Source organism: Mesoplodon densirostris, chromosome 2 (genome assembly GCF_025265405.1).
Source record: "Mesoplodon densirostris isolate mMesDen1 chromosome 2, mMesDen1 primary haplotype, whole genome shotgun sequence".
Lineage (NCBI taxonomy): Eukaryota > Metazoa > Chordata > Mammalia > Artiodactyla > Ziphiidae > Mesoplodon > Mesoplodon densirostris.
This window is the reverse complement of record NC_082662.1, coordinates 144685125-144698881: the sequence shown is the minus strand read 5'-3', so window position 1 is coordinate 144698881 and position 13757 is coordinate 144685125. Positions and strand designations below refer to the sequence as shown.

The 13757-nt window shown below is 47.9% G+C and overlaps 1 protein-coding gene across 1 annotated transcript; it reads left to right on the top strand.

The window, feature by feature from the left end:
* The first annotated feature begins 5895 nt into the window (after positions 1-5895).
* LAX1 (lymphocyte transmembrane adaptor 1) lies at positions 5896-13073 on the top strand. The gene is made up of 6 exons (XM_060088462.1): positions 5896-6063; positions 6402-6601; positions 9143-9252; positions 9666-9776; positions 10451-10536; positions 12330-13073. The coding sequence occupies exons 2-6, from the start codon at positions 6513-6515 to the stop codon at positions 13071-13073; spliced, it is 1140 nt and encodes a 379-aa protein (XP_059944445.1). The 5' UTR covers positions 5896-6063; positions 6402-6512.
* Positions 13074-13757: the final 684 nt, after the last annotated feature.

Sequence of the window (13757 nt, the reverse complement as noted above, 5' to 3'; positions counted from 1 at the left end):
CCGCGGCATGTGGCATCTTCCGGGATCGGGGCACGAACCCGTGTCCCCTGCATCGGCAGGCGGACTCTCAACCACTGCGCCACCAGGGAAGCCCGAGGGTTGCTCTTTTGTAGAGTGGTCAGGGAAGCCCTCTCTGACAAAGAAGACTGTGAAGAGAAGTGAAGGAAGTAAAAGGGTGAGCTAGGTAAATATGGAGAGGAAAGAGATTCAAAACAAAGGGCATAGCAAGTGCAAAGGCCCTGAGGCAGGTGCTCTTGCTTTGTTTGAAGACATGCAGGGAAGCCAGGATTGGCACTGAGTGACCAAGTGGGAAAGTGAAGAGATAAGTTCGGAGATGGAGGGCTGGAAGTGGACGCAAGAACCTATAAGCCAGTATAAGGTTGGCTTTCATGAAACAGGAATTCATTGGAGGGTTTTAACTGAGGATTCCAATGATCTATCTTACAGTTTAAGGGGATCACTTTGGCTATTGTGTGGCTGCAATCAAGGGAAAATGGAAGGACAGTAATGCAGCTTTAGCTAGCACACATGCCACACATGGGCCTAGGCTAATACTAAGGGATACAGGTAAATTCAAGCCTCACTGCCATGCTGTTGTCCTATGACACACAAAATAGTGAAAAGAAAATGCTTGTTCAGAAAAATTAAGATATATTGCTTGCCACCCCAGCTTGTTCAGGATGCCCTAGTTAATGAAATGATTGAAATATTTTATTCACTCACACAAGAAGGAAACAAAGAAGACCATCTTGACCTGTGCCTTCCCCATTCCAGCTTCCCAATCCTGTTGTCATGCTGCTGCCTGGTCCCCAGGCAGGCCCTCTGCTCTCAGCACCTCCTCTGACCTGCGCTGTGCTCTAATCTGATTCTTGATGTGACTACCCACCCTGCTCCCTCTGCTAAGGAGTCATCACCCTCCTGCCAGAGCCTCTCTGCCTGTATGGGCTCAGGGGATGGAAGCCAGGTCTCTCACAGCTCTGGGGCTGAGGGAAGACCGGGCTGTCAGCCTCACAGCTATCTATGCCCCGTGGCTCTCCAGCTGCCAGGACTCAGGGGGAGGCTGCCAAACGAAGAACTCCAGAAGGACCAAGCTGGCTGAGGTTGGCCTTCTCTCAGGACACCCAGCTTAAGGAAAGGGTTCGCTTTCCTGTCGGCAGCGCCAACCCGCCTCCTCCACTGGAGCTTAGCGGAGGGGACAGAAGCTATCCCCTAGTCTGGTCACACTCCTTGCTTCCAAATTCTCCTCGCTCTTCCCGAGGACCTTTGGTTGAGTGGGGCAGGGAGCAGAGAGAGAGAGGTGGAAGAAATATTTCTGTACTTTCTAAATCGTTTTGTCCTAATCCTGCTTTCTCACAACGTTAACTTAAAAGGAAGGTATTTGCTGCCTTTGTTCTGTTTCAGACATGCCTGGACTGGAGAAGGCCTCCAGGACACGAGCAAATGAACGCAGAGGGGTGGGATTGCTGCCATTAAGGCTCCAGCTGTCATCCTGCTCCACTGTCCCAGCCCCCAGACCTTCAAAAACAAAGCCTGGCTGCAGTTGTCTTTCACACAGGGCAATTTTGGCATTTTGGGGGGCCCAGAAATACAAAAGCCACTGTTAACCCCTTCCTAGGACAAAGGAGACCCAACCCAGGACCTCAGGTTGCCCTTCCTGTGAGGTGTAGGGAGAGCAGTACAGAGATGGCTTTGTCCTTTGGCCCATTAGTGCACAGCAGGAAAAAGACGAGGACACTCATTTCTTTCTCAATATCTCACCCTGTTACACACTGAAGCCATAAATTCACAGCAGCAATAAGCACCTGAGAGAACTTCTCCAGTCAGGCACCATGCCAAATGCCAGAGATGTAATAAATTAAAACACAGTCTCTGCCCTGAGAGGGTTCAAAATCTACTTGGGGAGACACACATTTAAACAACTAATCCTAACAATTGAGAGGTGCTATTACACATGGTGCCATGGAGACACAGAAGTGCAAGAATCCAGTTCCAGGTGCAAAGGGCTTCACAGAAGTGGTGATGCTTAGGGCACATTTTTTTAAATTACAATTTTATTTTTTATAAAAATGACACTTGATCTTTGCAAAAATTCAAACAATGGGTCCAAAAAAGAAAATAACAAAATACCTCAAGCCCCACAACCCAGAAATAACCAGTATAAACTCTTAAAATGTGATTTTATTGGAATTCTACAAGAGAAAAAGAATCTGCTGATAAAATGAAGGAACTAGTGCAAAGGCCTAGAGTCCGAAAGTAACAATGAGCTGGGTCTGCTTGGAGTACAGAGTGCCTGCAAGGGGGTGGCCATCCGAGACTGACCACGGCAGGAGAGCCGGGACCGCTTCTGTTTTATGTGCAAAGCCAGTGCCTGGTACTGTGCGGTGGGAGATGTCCCAGAGATATGTGCTTAAAGAATAAACGACCACGCAGAAGATAGGCAGATTAAGCATCGAGAAAAGAAGAAAGGCCTGAGAGAGCAGTCCATTAAGTGTAAGGAAATGAGTCTCATGCATCAGGAGATGACATGATAATAGCAGCCCCATTTAATGAGCTGTTGCATAAGCCAAGTCCTAAGCCAAGCATTTTTCACTGTTCGTCCAATTAATTCTCACAACACCATTACCTAAACACTATTATTATCGTCACTTTGCATCCAAGGAAACAGCCAAAAAGATTAGAGGACCTGCCCGACATCACCCAGGTAGTAATTTAAGACCTGATACTCTTAACCCAGTGCTCTCTTTCCTGAGAGGATTCTGAAAGATTTTTGGTATTAGCAACAACGTTTAGCATGTAGCCCCGCCCCCTCAAAGGGCTTTGCTTGCTTGGATGCTTAAGTTGTCTATTTAAAACCAATTTTGGGTTTTTTTGTTGTTTTTTTGCGGTACGCGGGCCTCTCACCACTGTGGCCTCTCCCGTTGCGGAGCACAGGCTCCGGACGCGCAGGCCCAGCGGCCACGGCTCACGGGCCCAGCCGCTCCGCAGCAGGCGGGATCCTCCTGGACCGGGGCACAAACCCGTGTCCCCTGCATGGGCAGGCGGACTCTCAACCACTGCGCCACCAGGGAAGCCCTAAAACCAATCTTAATACTTTAGAATCATATGTCACATTCAACCCCTCAAGTCATTAAGAGTGGTTAAAAGCCAACACTAGAGCAATCAGGTTTAAAACACATACCCTGTCACCCAGGAGTGAGTAGTTTTCTTCCACTATCACGATGAATAACTTCAGGTATCTGTTTTGTGTTTCGAGTGGTGGGTTTGATTGGTTTACGCACCATGGGGAGGGAAAGGAGAGCAGGGGAAAGTGATGCAGCCAGGGCCTGGAAACCCAGAGCTCACTCTGAAGCCTGGGAACTTTCTATGAGGAGGCTGTTTCACTCAAGCGTGGGGGCAGGAGAAAATCAGAAGACTGGAGAGATTAGTCTGACTCAAGCAGACTGGGTAGATAAGATAACATGATAAGACCTTGAGATGATCACAGGCAGGGGAAGTTCTTGAAAAAAAAATTTTTTTTTTAAGTAGCTGTCAGTGTGCTGAGGTTTGGTTCTATCTGCACTTCCCATGTACCATCTTCCAAGTTCCCAGTTCACACACCATCCCCTATTGGCACCAATGGCTCCAGACAGGCCTGTAGAGCCCTCTCTCTTCCTTCGGTCCCAGCCACAAGTGTGATGCAGCAATGGATCTTCTTCCCCTGTGAGGAGTCCTAGTTCTTACTCAGACCCATCCAAAGGAGAGGCAGACAGAGACCCAGTTTCCAGCTCTAGAACCAGCTGCCTCTGAGTCATCTCTGCTTCCTCCCAGGTAAGGTTACTTGGAGGGAAGACAGCAAGGACCTGCACTGGCAGAGCCCAGGGGAGAGCTGGCCAGGGCCAACCTGCAGACCTTTCCCCTGGGGGCCCTCTGGGAGCCTGGACACAGGGCAGGCACCGACACCTCAGGGAAGCTGAGGCTTCAGTGTCCACTGGGATGACATAAGAGAGAAGCATGTGGGACTTCCCTGGTGGCGCAGTGGTTAAGAATCCACCTGCCGATTCAGGGGACACGGGTTCAAGCCCTGGTCCGGGAAGATCCCACATGCCGCAGAGCAACTAAGCCCGTACACCACAACTACTGAGTCTGCGCTCTAGAGCCTGTGCTCCACAACAAGAGAAGCCACCGCAATGAGAAGCCTGCACACTGCAACGAAGAGTAGCCCCCGCTCACCGCAACTAGAGAAAGCCTGCGCGCAGCAATGAAGACCCAACGCAGCCAAAAATAAATAAATAAAACAAATAAATTTATTTTAAAAAAAAGAGAGAGAGAGAGAAACATGTGATGAGGCACTGGCTGGCTTCCCTGCCATCCAGCTGGGAATCCATTTCCTTGTGGAAAGTGACATCAGAGGCTCTTCTTCACTAATAGTCTTAGCGGCCCCTTCTCCTTGGACTCTCCCAAGATGAAAGAGTGTCAGGAAATGCATAAAAGGAAGAGGGGGAGAAAGCTAGAAAAAAAACTTCGAACAATCTTTGAAGGGACTTCCCTTGTGGCACAGTGATTAAGAATCCGCCTGCCAATCTTAACAAGAAAAGAAATGGTTCTGAAGAACCTAGGGGCAGGATAAGAATAAAGATGCAGACGTAGAGAATGGACTTGAGGACATGGGGAGGGGGAAGGGTAAGCTGGGACGAAGTGAGAGCAGCATGGACATATATACACTACCAAATGTAAAATAGATAGCTAGTGGGAAGCAGCTGCATAGCACAGGGGGATCAGCTCGGTGCTTTGTGACCACCTAGAGGGGTGGGATGGGGGGGTGGGAGGGAGACGCAAGAGGGAGGAGATATGTGGTTATATGTATATGTATAGCTGATTCACTTTGTTATAAAGCAGAAACTAACACACCATTGTAAAGCAATTATACTCCAATAAAGATGTTAAAAAAAAGAATCCTCCTGCCAGTGCAAGGGACACAGGTTCGATCCCTGGTGGGGGAAGATCCCACGTGTCGCGGAGCAACTAAGCCCGTGAGCCACAACTACTGAAGCCCACGCGCCTAGAGCCCGTGCTCAGCAACAAGAGAAGCCGCCGCAATGAGAAGCCCGTGCACCACAACGAAGAGCAGCCCCCTCTCGCCACAACTAGAGAAAGCCCGCGTGCAGCAACGAAGACCCAATGCAGCCAAAAGTAAATAAATAATAAATTTATTTAAAAAAAAAAAAAAACTTTGACGTTTGGGACACTTTGGGTAGACACGGAGTGTGAATCTTCCAGCTTCTGAGATAGGTGCACAACAGGCCAGACTAGGATGGATCTTCTCTTGAAGAGCCCTATGTAAGCAAGCCAGCCAGCAGCCGGGGGCCCCGAGGGCAGGCCCCCGGGGCCATGTCAATCCTGCTTCAGCTTCATTCTGGGGCTCGTACCCAGAGCAGAGGTCCTCGAAATGTGAAACACAGACCAGTTCTGTCAAAATCACCTGGGAAGTGTTTATGGTTTATGAAAACCACCGGTCCGCGTCTGCACCCTCCGCCCACGAATCAGCAGCGGGTGCCAGGGATCTGCATTTGTTTCTAAAAAGCACCTCCCAGTGCTCTTTAGGTCTGCTGAAACAAACATTGTAAATCTGGAGGCTTATAAAATTCTCAGTGTCTCAGAAACCTAGGGCGAACAATCACAAATCCCCCACCACCTTGCCCCATCTTGAATCACGCTCCCCCCAGAACACAGCGCGCCGGCCAGCCCAGGGAACAGGGTGCAGACATGATTGCTTCTACCTTATTAAGAGCTGAGCAGCCTTTCCTGGGCCCCATGCTTCATTAGCACGTTGGTGGTGTTGCTTCCTGTCGCTGACTCTCTGTTTCCATTCTGGCAAAGTGTTTGCTCTCTTCTCTCTGCTTTGGGGGTTGGGGGAAGATGAGCTTCTCACGGAGCCTGTCTCTGCCTTCTTGGCAGTTTCCCCATCAGTGCCCCTCACATCCCCCCCACAAGGCAGAGACGCTGGCTTCCCCCTGAGCCTCGCTGCGGAGCACCACACCCAGACGAGCTCGCCCCTCCTGCAGTCGGCATCGCAGCTACATCAAGGTAGAACCAAACTTGTTGTTTCATATTTTGGGTCGTCAGCCTGACATTTAAGGGATACAGGCAAGGTAGAGAGTTGATTGGGGGGTAGAAAGTTCTAGAAAGATAGATGGGAAGCTTTAGAAAGAAATAAATAAAAACCAATAGACTTTATTTGTGAGGGACTTTGGTAAATAAAGATTTAAGAAGATGAATTTTGAGAGTAAAAAGTTGTATGTTAGGGAATGTTCGGAAGACATGGAGACCAGGAGGAGTTCTGTCATTTTTATCTACTAAAAAAAAGTGACTATACCACACAGGATTATCTGTAAAACACAAACCAATTCTGCCTTTTCTCCTAGGAGTCAGCAATTTAGGAAGAGTCAGGGAAAGTGGCAGACAGGCTGGCAAGCAGATGACGATTAAGAGAAGGCTTAGAAGGAGGAGCTGAAGCCAGAGACAGTCCTGGGATAATGGACGTCACCATACCGACCCGCTCAGAAATCAGAGGGAGGACCTCACAGCCCAGCACTCTGCAGGAAACCCTCGGCAGCCCAGACACGTAAGTGGCCCGGGTGGTGAGCTCTCCCCTCCCCTGATTTAGACAGAGGGCCCTGGTCTACCCTGGGAGGCTTCTACCCCAGCAGCATTGCCACCCCTCACCAGGGTGGTCCCCTGAGACCAATAAACTCCGGGCTCAGAGAAGTTTACTCAGAACTGCTTGGAGGAAAGAAATGGGTATTGAGGAGAAAAAGGAGTTGATAGGGGGAGACGAAATATGATAACACAGCATTTCCTTAGAGCTGGCTGCCTGGCCTGGTTGGATTTCTCACGCTCAGAGGCCCTGATTGCTGTCCTCAATCATTCCTGTCTCAGGTCCCACCAATCACTCCTCAAAGAAACAAAAACTAGTTCCCACTCTGATGGAAACAGAAAGCCCGCTTTTTTCATGTGTTTTGGGGCCCTAAAAACTTGCCATGAATAAAAATGGAATCATAGATATGATAAAGATATATCCTTAGAACATAAAACCCCACAGAACTAATCATAGATGTAAATTTTACAGCTAAAAGCTTCAATATTATATTAAATAAAAAATCCATCAGTCATTGAAACTTTGACAGTGGGAGGTATAAAGTTCAGTGCTATCATAACAGCACAGCTCAAAATAATAAATTTCAAATCACTGTAGTTTGGAGAGGTAAATATCATTACCATGACAAACAAATACATGCCATTTGCAGGTGGAAAGAGGCATTGATGGGGAATGAATTCGTAAAATGTCAGAACCCTGCAACTCTTCCGGCAAAAATATCCTATTTCTATATTCATTCATTTGTTTGATAATTTACTCATTCATTAATTTAACAAATATTCATCCGGCCCCTACTGAACACCAGGCACTGTTCCAGGCACCAGGTGAACCAGACAGACAAGTTCATGACCTCCTGGAGCTTACAGTCAAGTGGGAGAGTCAGATAGAAACAGATGAACAAATGCATGGATAACATAATGTCAGTCAGTCATAAGTGCTCTGAGGAAAAACCAGGACAGAGTAAGGGGATTGAGAGTACGAGGGAGGGTGTGGCCAGGGAGGACCTGTCTGAGGAGGTGACATTTCAGAAGAGACCTGAATGAAATGAGGGACTGAGCTATGGGAGAGGGAGCAGCAGGTCTGAGAGACCAGACTGCTTTACCAGGAACAGCACGGAGTCCTGGCGGTCAAGGTCAGAGGGAAAGTGGTAGGAAAGGAGGTCAGAGGCAGGCAGAGGCTAGAACAGAAGAGGCCATGAAGTCCTCACTGGGTAGGGACTATGGATGTTATCCCAAGTGTGATAGGAAGTCATGGGGGGTTGCAAGCAGAGGAGGGACGTGATCTGATGTACCGTTTAGAGGATCACTCTGGCCCATGTGTGAAGGTAGTGTGTTGGGGCCAAGAGTGAAAGCAAGGAGACCCATTAGAGAGGTTCTTGCAAAGGTCCACGTGGAATGCACGGTGGTTCGGACCAGGGTGGTGGTAATGGAGGAGCAAGAGGTGACTGGTTTGGATAGATGCCCAGGGATGAGCAGACAGAATCTGCTGGTTAACTAGAAGTGGGGTGTGAAAGAAAGAAAACATTCAAGGATGGCTCCAACGTTTTTGGCCGAGTCATTAGATGATGGGAAACACCAGAGGGGCAGGTTTGTGGGGGGAAAACGGGAGTTCTGTTTCAGACATTTTTGGTTTGAAATGTCTATTAGGCAACCTTGTGGAAATGTCCAATACAGAGTTGGGTAAACAAGCCTAGAACTCAGGAGGACAAAAATCTTCCCTGATAGATGACCTGGTTTCTAGTAATTGGGGGGGCAGGTCTGCTAGTGAGTCCTTCTGTAACGTCAATCGGCTGCTTCTTATAGGCAAAGCAGAGCAGTAACTCCGTGCCTGCCTGGGAACTGCAAGTAACCCAGAACTTGCTCCGTGCATTTGCATTGGTTAAATTCTGCAGAACAACAGAGTGTTGCTTGGAGACCAGCTCCACAAGTTGGTGCTACAGGGGTTATTCAAGTGCAGGCAACCTGGACTCTTGTCCCAGAGCTGTTCCCTAATTGTAAGTTGGGTAATCTTCTCCTTCGAGCAAAACAGAAAGCCCAGGAGCAGGGAATGGGGGAAGCGGGAGCAGGTGGACTTGACATTACAAGTTTGGAAGACAGTGTGAAGCCATAGAAAGAACAATCTTTGGGCCCAAACAGACCTAGACTCACGTTCCATCATGCTCTTTCCTACCTATGTGATCTTTGACATGTTACTCTACCTTTCTGAGTCTAATTCTTGGATTCCTTGGTCACAAAGAGAAATGGGATTGTTGTACAGATTAAATAAGGTTCACATGCAAAACACTGGCATCCAGTAGGCATTCAAATGGGATAGGTCCCTTCTCCCATGTCCTATTTCCCTCTCTCCAAGGGAAGGTGACCCTCTCTTCCACCACCCAGCCCACCCCACCTCAGCTTTCCTTCACCGGGCTCTCATTCCAAATCCTTGAGCCCTACCTCCTAAAGGAAGCATCTTCTCCAACTTCCCACCCTCCTATGGCTGGGTCATGGCATTTGGTTTTCCTCGCAGAGCTAAAGACCACAGCAGCAGCATCTTTTCTGGGTTTGCGGGACTCCTTGCCATCCTCCTGGTTGTCACAGTTTTCTGCATCCTGTGGAACTGGAGCAAATGGAAGAAGCGTGAGTCCCTTGTTTGTCCCAAGTTGAGACACACTAGGATCAATCAACTAGCCTGGTATTTAAAGCCCAGTTTACCCTCCAGAGATAAACTGTTGGCTTGGGTAGTCCTCTGTTCTTACCTGACACACAGGTCATTGTCTCCCTTGGGATCCTAAGCTGTGGCTCCATAAGGCTCAGTGCTGAGTGGAGCTCCATTTTGAAAGTCATTGCCCTGGTATCCCTGTGCCCTGCTTCTGTCCACTGAGTCCCCTATGCTTCTAGCTCAAAGGGAATTGGTCAAGTCTGAAAATGTATTTTTCATGATACATGGTGAGGGTGGGCAATATTTTCTGGGACCATCTCATCCCCAAGAGGCCCTGCATTCTGTGCAGCTGGGCCCAGCCACGACCTCCGTGTCTCTCATTGCCTTGCAGGGCGAGTTCCTTACTTCCAAGTTACCGTCATGCCCTTGCTGACTCTGCCTCGACCCAGACAAGGAGCCAAAAATATTTATGACCTCTTGCCCCGAAGACAAGAAGAGCTGGGTAGGTTTTTCTTTCTAATCCATGGAGTCCAGACCTACAGAACTTCTACCCCTGGAATGTACCTCTCACCTGGAAGCAACTTTCTCTAAAGTTGCAGACCTTTCTGCCCTTCAGGGAGCATGAGAGAGAATGGGATAGATAGACTGCAAGATGCGACTCCAGTGGGGGCTTGGAGAGCTCGAAGAAGGGAGTGGGAAGTCATCTGGGTTGGGGGTTTTGTCTGTTTCTTTTTCCAATTTCATTGATAAAAAATTGACATACATCACCGTATAAGTTTATGGAGTACAGCATGATGGTTTGATTACATAGACAGCAGCTTTGGTTTTTCTTGACGTAAGTTAGCAGGCGACAGCTGGGTATGTCTAGCATTGGGAAAGACATACAGAAGGAGAAAATAGCCTCCAGCCTCAAGGGAGGGAGGGTTCGCCCCAGGAGCCTCCTTCCCAGCCTCCTCAATTCCTGTGCTAGTATCCTTTTGTCCTCAGCTAGCTGAGGAGGGTTCTGGGTCTCTTAGCACATCATCCCTGTAGCTCTGACCCTCTCCCCACAGAACGTCAGGCCCCGAACCTCAGACATCACACAAACCCACTTCACCCAAGATGCAGGAATTGTACAGGCTGAAGCACTCGGAGGACTGGCTGACTATGTTCAGGGTTTGTTCTCTGTCCTTTCAGGAAGACATCCGTCAAGAAGTATTCGTATTTTCAGTACCGAGAGCCTCCTCTCCAGAAATTCTGACAGCCCTCCCTCTGAGCATGTGGTAAGAGTCAAGTGAAATGACCACCCGTTTGGGAGAAATGATATGTCTCTGGCAGAAGAGCTGAAGTGCAAGAGTTCTAGGTCTTGGCTCTTGTTTCACTGCAAACAGCATGTCCTTTGGAACACACACACCCCTGCCCCCCACCCCCGAGGCCCTATTAATAAATTGGGAAGACTAGCCTCAGGACTTCCCTACCACCCAAGGCAAAAAATTTAGAAAGAGAGGAGCAAGCACTTGGGATTTTAGGAAAGGCACCAGGGCACATGTATTCAAGGACATGATGTTAGAACTGAAATGTGTTTTCCAAATGAGTGTTGTCCCCTTCAAAGTAATCACCTTGGGAGGGTACCTAAATATTCCAACAGTGCTGTTGGTGCTCAAAATACTCTTAAAGTCCTACTTTGGCAATTACTTCTGAGCCTATGTCAAATTGTTTCAATCCTCCTCCATAGCAGAAATACTCATAAGTTCACTCAGCACTGTACCTGGCGTAGAAAGCACTGAGCACGTCGGGGATACCTTTGAGGTTACCAGGGGACTATTACAATTAATAACAATAATCCCTTGTGTCTTGTAGTCTGGCTCTGAAGGCAGCTCCCCAGGAGGAGTCACACCAGGGACAGTAGAGGGACTATTTTGAAGATCAGGGTGCTTATTTCCAAAGATAAGTTCTCATTAGCTTGTTAAAAGAATCAATTCCTTTGGTTTTGTGACCATCCTTGGGTAAGTACAGCCATGCTGCAGCTGCTGCTAATTCGGTTGTTACCCAGCCTTTCTTCACTCAGGGGCTTAGGTTGATTACCATGCGGCCACTCCATGTTGCCACCTTTGCTTCCTCTTCCTCTTGCATGTCCCATCCTTGGGCTCTGCTCCTGCTTCTAAGACTTCCTGGGGCAGTAAGTCTAAGTGGCTGATAAAAGGAAGAGCAGAGGAAACTCCATTGCTAAAGCTACTTGTAGGACTCAGGTGGGCCCTGAGGGAATTTTGCATCTAGAGTTTAGATTTCAAACTGGCTTAAGCCCACAAACATGTTTGGATTGTACTCTGTAGTGTTTGAAGGAGATTTTGAACCAGTTGGCAACATTTAAAAACCTAAAAGCTTTCACATTAAAGTCCAGATGTCCAGCTTTTCTTGAAAATCAGAAGTTCTGGAAACAACAGACTAGCATCTCTAATTGGCCATAATCAGCTGATCTGCGTGTCAGCTGCCCCTATACTAATACAACAACAAGCATTTTTTAGTGTTTTCTTTGTGCCAGGAGCTATTCTAAAGGGTCAGTAATCCATTTACTCCTCACAAAACCCTCATGGTGTAGATATTATTATGATTATACCCATTTTATAAGTTAGGAAACTAAGGCACAGTGAGATTAGGTAACTTGCCCAAACTCAGCACAGAGTGGTGAGGCCTGGGACTTGCACCCTCAGTCTGAGCCTAAGCCTCTACCTTTAACCACTATGCCGCACCTCAGTGTGCTCTGGGGTGTGACAGGCTCTCTCCAATTCATAATACTTCCCCCACTCCCCATTGAAACCCCACAGTGTGGCCAAAAAACAGTTGCAATTTATTGTCAAATTTACACTGCTGCTTTCCTTAAACTCAGCCTACTTCACTTATTCCTACCTAGCATCTGAAGCCTTGAGGTTTGAGATCCCTGATTCAGACCTTTTCTCCAAAGTGAAGAACTGAGAGGAAGAACCATTAGTTGTAGTAGTACTGGTGAGGGAAGAAGGAAGGTTTTGTCCATGTTTCTACTTCTATCTTGTCACTGGCTTTCTCTTCTTACTCCTAGCCCTCCCAAGCAGGTGATGCCCTCCATGTGCACAGAGCCCATACTCATGCCATGGGGTATGCAGTGGGCATCTATGACAATACCATGGGGCCCCAGATGTGTGGAAACCTCACTCCCTCAGTGCACTATGTCAACGTCAGAGCTTCAGGAGATTGCCCAAGCACTTCTTCAGAGGATTCAAGAGATTATGTCAATATCCCCACAGCAAAGGAGATTGCTGAGACTTTAGCTTCTACCAACAGCCCTCCTGGGAACCTCTTCATCCTCCCAAGTACCAAGGTGCTGGAGTTGACTGAAGAAATAGATGAGGGCTGTGGGAACGCCAGTGACTGCACCAGTTTGGGGTCTCCAGGAACTGAGAGCAGTTATCCACTCAACGATGGGGAAGGGTCTTCTCAGACCTCAAATGATTATGTCAACATGGCAGTGTTGGATCTTGAGACCATCCAAGGGAAGCAGCCCTGGGGAACTTTTCAGTGCTGCAGAGATTATGAAAATGTACCACCAGATCCCAGTGGAAACCAGCAGCAGGAGGAGAAGGAAGCGACATCCTCAAACACAGACCATGTAGAGGGCAGGACAGATGGTCCAGAGACCCACATCCAACCTGTCATGCAGTCAGGGAGTTTCCTGGCCTTAAAGGATTATGTGGCCTATCAGTCATCTGCACAGAGTGAGAACAGTCAGATGAAACATGGAGAAGAGATGTCAAATGAAGACTCTCATGACTACAAGAATGTGTGAGCTGCTGAGGTAGGAGGTAGGGACTTTGATCAGGGGCCTGACACATGGCTCCTTCCTGATGAATTAAGACCCAGCCACCCAGCTGGAAAGCCACATGGAGTGGTCTATCCTGCCGGATCCATAGCCATTACAGGGTCTAGTGAAGACCCTTGACCACCCTTGTATTTCAGTGGATTCATTTGGTTACGCTAAAAAGAAGCTGAAATGAGTAGAGAGCTAAGAGGCTCACAAAAGCAGGGGTTTGAGAAAGTCAGAAAGAAATTCTTCTCAGGCAGGGTGCTGTTATCTCTCATACCAACTTAAGAATGCAGAAACTGCCTTATAAGTCTGTGAGGAGGTTAAAAATGGAAGAGTGCTTTAGTACACAGTGGAAACATGAAGTAGTCTAAAATCATTACCTTCACTAATACCAGCAGGCTGCAAAACAGGAATACAGATTATTTGGTAATCAAGGCAGAGGCCAAAAGGAACAAGGAAGTTGGGTTGGGGTGGGGGGACAGTTTCCGCTCTAAAATGAGTGTGCACAACCAAACGCTGGAGAAAACGCAGAACAATAGGAATCCTCGCTCATTGCTGAAGGGATTGCAAGGCATAACATTCACTCTGGAAAACTGTTTGGCAGTTTCTTATAAACATAAACCTATTATACAACCCAGTCATTCCACTATTAGGTATTTGTCCAAG

What these genes read in the sequence shown, in the direction of transcription:
- LAX1 (XM_060088462.1), top strand. Translation starts at nt 6,513, where the DNA reads ATGGACGTCACCATACCGACCCGCTCAGAAATCAGAGGGAGGACCTCA. An exon ending in CCGAAGACAAGAAGAGCTGG is followed by an intron (nt 9,777 to 10,450) that starts GTAGGTTTTTCT and finishes CTGTCCTTTCAG; the next exon opens with GAAGACATCCGTCAAGAAGT. An exon ending in GCCCTCCCTCTGAGCATGTG is followed by an intron (nt 10,537 to 12,329) that starts GTAAGAGTCAAG and finishes TCTTACTCCTAG; the next exon opens with CCCTCCCAAGCAGGTGATGC.